Source organism: Aspergillus alliaceus (assembly GCF_009176365.1).
Source record: "Aspergillus alliaceus strain CBS 536.65 unplaced genomic scaffold BDW43scaffold_74, whole genome shotgun sequence".
Taxonomy (NCBI): domain Eukaryota; kingdom Fungi; phylum Ascomycota; class Eurotiomycetes; order Eurotiales; family Aspergillaceae; genus Aspergillus; species Aspergillus alliaceus.
The window spans coordinates 73062-76751 of NW_022474757.1; the positions used below are offsets into that span (position 1 = coordinate 73062).

At 45.8% G+C, this 3690-nt stretch overlaps 1 protein-coding gene across 1 annotated transcript in view; it reads left to right on the top strand.

The window, feature by feature from the left end:
* Nucleotides 1–958: 958 nt before the first annotated feature.
* The window catches only part of BDW43DRAFT_234239 (uncharacterized protein), a 4194-nt gene continuing 1462 nt past the window's right edge, over nt 959–3690 (top strand). Inside the window, exon 1 of the mRNA XM_032039572.1 lies at nt 959–3690. This exon is cut by the window's right edge and continues 2 nt beyond it. Within this exon, the coding sequence (XP_031894728.1) occupies nt 1363–3690 (2328 nt within the window). The 5' untranslated portion in view covers nt 959–1362.

A 3690-nucleotide genomic window follows, 5' to 3' on the forward strand; every position in this document is an offset into this window, starting at 1 on the left:
CACGAACAGTGACCCCACCTATGCTGGACGCGCTTCGTGAGCATCTACTTGCAAAACCGGTTCTGTACCTAGATGAAATGGCGGTTTTCCTGTGGGATGAGTTCGATACTTTAGTGACAACCGCCAGTATTAGGAGGGCACTTGTATCAGTAGGATGGTCTAAAAAAGCAGCTCGTCGGATTACCCAAGAGCGTAATGCAGATTTGCGGGACTACTATCTCTATAACCTGTCCGATTTTCGTCCGTATCACCTTGTTTATATCGATGAGTCGGGATGTGACAAGCGGATTGGATTTTAGGCGCACGGCTTGGTCCCCTGTTGGAGCGACACCAGTGCAGATATCTCGGTTTCATCGCGAACAACGATATCAAATACTGCCTGCATATGCACAAGACGGTGTTGTTCTTGCGCGTGTCTTCCAGGGGTCCACTGATGCATCTATGTTTGAAGATCTTGTGGAACAGCTGCTTCGATCACTGCGAGAGGTGGCCGGAGCCTAAATCTGTGCTGATAATGGACAATGCGTCGTTTCATCATTCTGAGCGCTTGGAACAGATGTGCAGCGATGCTGGGGTGAAGTTGATGTACCTGCCCCCATACTCAGCGGATCTCAATCCCATTGAAGAGATGTTTGCCGAGTTAAAAGCCTTCATTAAGCGCAACTGGAAGGTATATGAAGAGGACCAAGAGCAAGGATTTGACGTATTCTTAGAATGGTGCATTGACATTGTGGACACAAGAAAGCAGAGCGCAGAGGGTCATTTCGTCATGCTGGAATTACTCTTGAAGATATATAGTTTCCCACAAGCAAACAATTGACACTGCCTCTGTGGTTGACAGGTTCGGACTAAGCGACCAACGCCCCGATTTGTTGATACCTAAATTTTCCTGACTAATCGTAGTAACCTCTGCCGTAACCTGGACGTCGGAGGCATTTATTCCGATTCCGAAAAGGGCACAGAGCAGGTATGCCCTCTCAAAACAATTATATGGCACCTTAGCCTCTAATTCTATTTTTGAGACACTATAACTAGGCACTATAACTGACAACTTACCTATTTAGGCCTGTTGATGAAACCTTGGGAGGTTATCTTGAGAAACTGGGATAGTTGGTAGACTGTTGATACACATCAATTCTCTGTTTGCTTTTTACTTGTTTACATATTTTCAAGACCATGATTGGCTTTTGAACCGCGACAGCCTCATAGCAACACGTATCAGATGACCCCTCCACTCCAACCTCGAATTTGGACATGCCCTTAAAGAACTTTATTCTGCAATACCTATTGTAATAATGCTCTTTTTTCTCTAATCAAAAGGCTACCTGATCCCTTCTCATAAGCTTCACCTTTTTATTGTGTATGACATATAAAATGATTTTCACACGCGATGACTATACGGTCGCATGGATCTGCGCCTTGCCGCTGGAAATGGCGGCCGCAAAGGCCATGCTGGACGAGGTTCACCCTCCGCTCCCCCAGCCAGAAACTGACCACAATGTCTATATACTTGGGAGTGTTAGCAGCCACAATGTAGTGGTGGCCCCCCTGCCATCCGGTGTGTACGGAACCATATCTGCTTCAACTGTGGTATCACACATGGTTTCTACCTATCCAAATATCCGATTTGGGTTGATGGTGGGTATTGGTGGCGGAGTCCCGAGCCAAAGTGCTGATATTCGCCTTGGTGACGTTGTAATCAGCAAGCCAACTGCCACTTCAAGTGGTGTTATCCAATATGACTATGGCAAGACACTTCGTGATGGACGATTCCAGCATACCGGGTCGCTTAATAAACCGCCTTCAGTGTTGTTGAAGGCTATATCTCAATTAGAGAGTGATTATATGACAGGGAAAAGGCCGGTTAGTAAGATCTTGAGTGATATACAGCATAAATTTGAAGAGATGAGAGAAAAATTTTCGCGACCGAAAGATGACTGGCTATTCCGATCAACATACAATCATGAGAATAGTGTACACAACTGTTCAGCATGTGATCTGACCCAGTTAGTGAACCGTCCCAGGCGGATAACTGAAGACCCTTACTTTCATTATGGCTTGATCGCTTCCGGAGATCAGGTCATGAAAGATGCCAAGACTCGAGATTCTATTGCTCAGGATCTAGACATACTCTGTTTTGAAATGGAGGCTGCTGGGCTCATGGACGAACTCCCATCACTTGCCATTCGAGGCATCTGTGACTACTGTGATTCCCACAAAAATAAACAGTGGCAAGGATATGCGGCCCTTGCTGCTGCTGCCTACGCAAAGGCTCTCCTGTCAGTGGTTCCCATTTACTGCGACAAGAAGAAATCACATAAATTAAGGGAATCAGTTTGGATGGTCCCCTTTAGAAGGAACCCGCTATTCGTAGATCGGGAGGAAGAAATTAGCAGAATTGAAGGATTAATCACGCAACAGGATGGACCTGGCAAAGTTGCTATCTGCGGACTAGGTGGAATTGGGAAGACTCAGATTGCACTTGAACTGGCATACCGCACACGAAATCGAGACCCTGAATGCTCGATTTTCTGGATCACATGTACCAGCTATGAGAGTGTGGAACAAGCCTACATAAATATCGCCTCAAAGCTAGGAATAGCTAACATAAACTTGACAGAGGCGAAAGAAAAAGTCAAGGCTTATCTCAGCCAGAAAAGTGCTGGGAGGTGGCTTCTTCTTTTCGATAATGCAGATGATATGAGGATGTGGAGCAAGGATAATCCTAGTACTCCAGTACTGACAGACTTTCTACCTCAATGTGAGCAGGGCCATATTATTTTTACCACACGCAGCCGGAAGGTAGCTGTGAAACTGGTGTCTTCTCATGTGATAACAATCTCTGAGCCGCATGCAGAGACTGCTGTCAAAATTTTACAAAACTCACTGATTGAAAAAACCTTACTTAATGATCATGATACAGCCATTACTCTTCTTGAGCAGCTGGCCTTTCTCCCGTTGGCGATCACCCAGGCAGCAGCGTATATCAATGAAAATAGCATTGACCTCGCTGACTATATTGTTCTTTTACAGGAGGAGGAGCCAGACGTGATTGAATTGCTGAGTGAAGACTTCGAGAATGAAAGCCGATACAAGGACACCCAGAATCCTGTTGCTTTGACCTGGTTTATCTCCTTTCGGCAGATTCAGCGATCAAATGAACTCGCGGCAGACTATCTATCATTCATGGCCTGTATCAATCCTCGCAATATTCCACAATCTTTACTTCCCCAGCCGAACTCGATTAAGAAAAAAATTGAAGCCATCGGCCTCCTCAAGGCGTTCTCCTTTGTTAGCGAGGGGGATGGGGACCGTTTTTTAAATCTCCACCAACTAGTCCATCTTGCAACTCGGAACTGGATAAGAAAGAGGCAACAGTTTAGCCTGCAAATATTGAAAACTGCAGACCGATTGAGCGAAGTTTTCCCGGACAATGACCACACCAATCGGAAGGTGTGGCGGGAATATCTACCTCATGCGTTTTCACTAATAGCAGAATCTGTGTTTCGAAAGGAACAGGAGAAATACATTAATTTTATTGTGAATATTGGGGGATGTCTGTATAGTGACGGCCGATGGAAGGAAGCGGAGGAGCTGCAGCTACAGGTGATGGAGCTCGACAAGCAAGTGCTGGGACCAGAGCATCCAGACACTCTGGCCAGCATGCACAACCTGGCATTAACATACCAG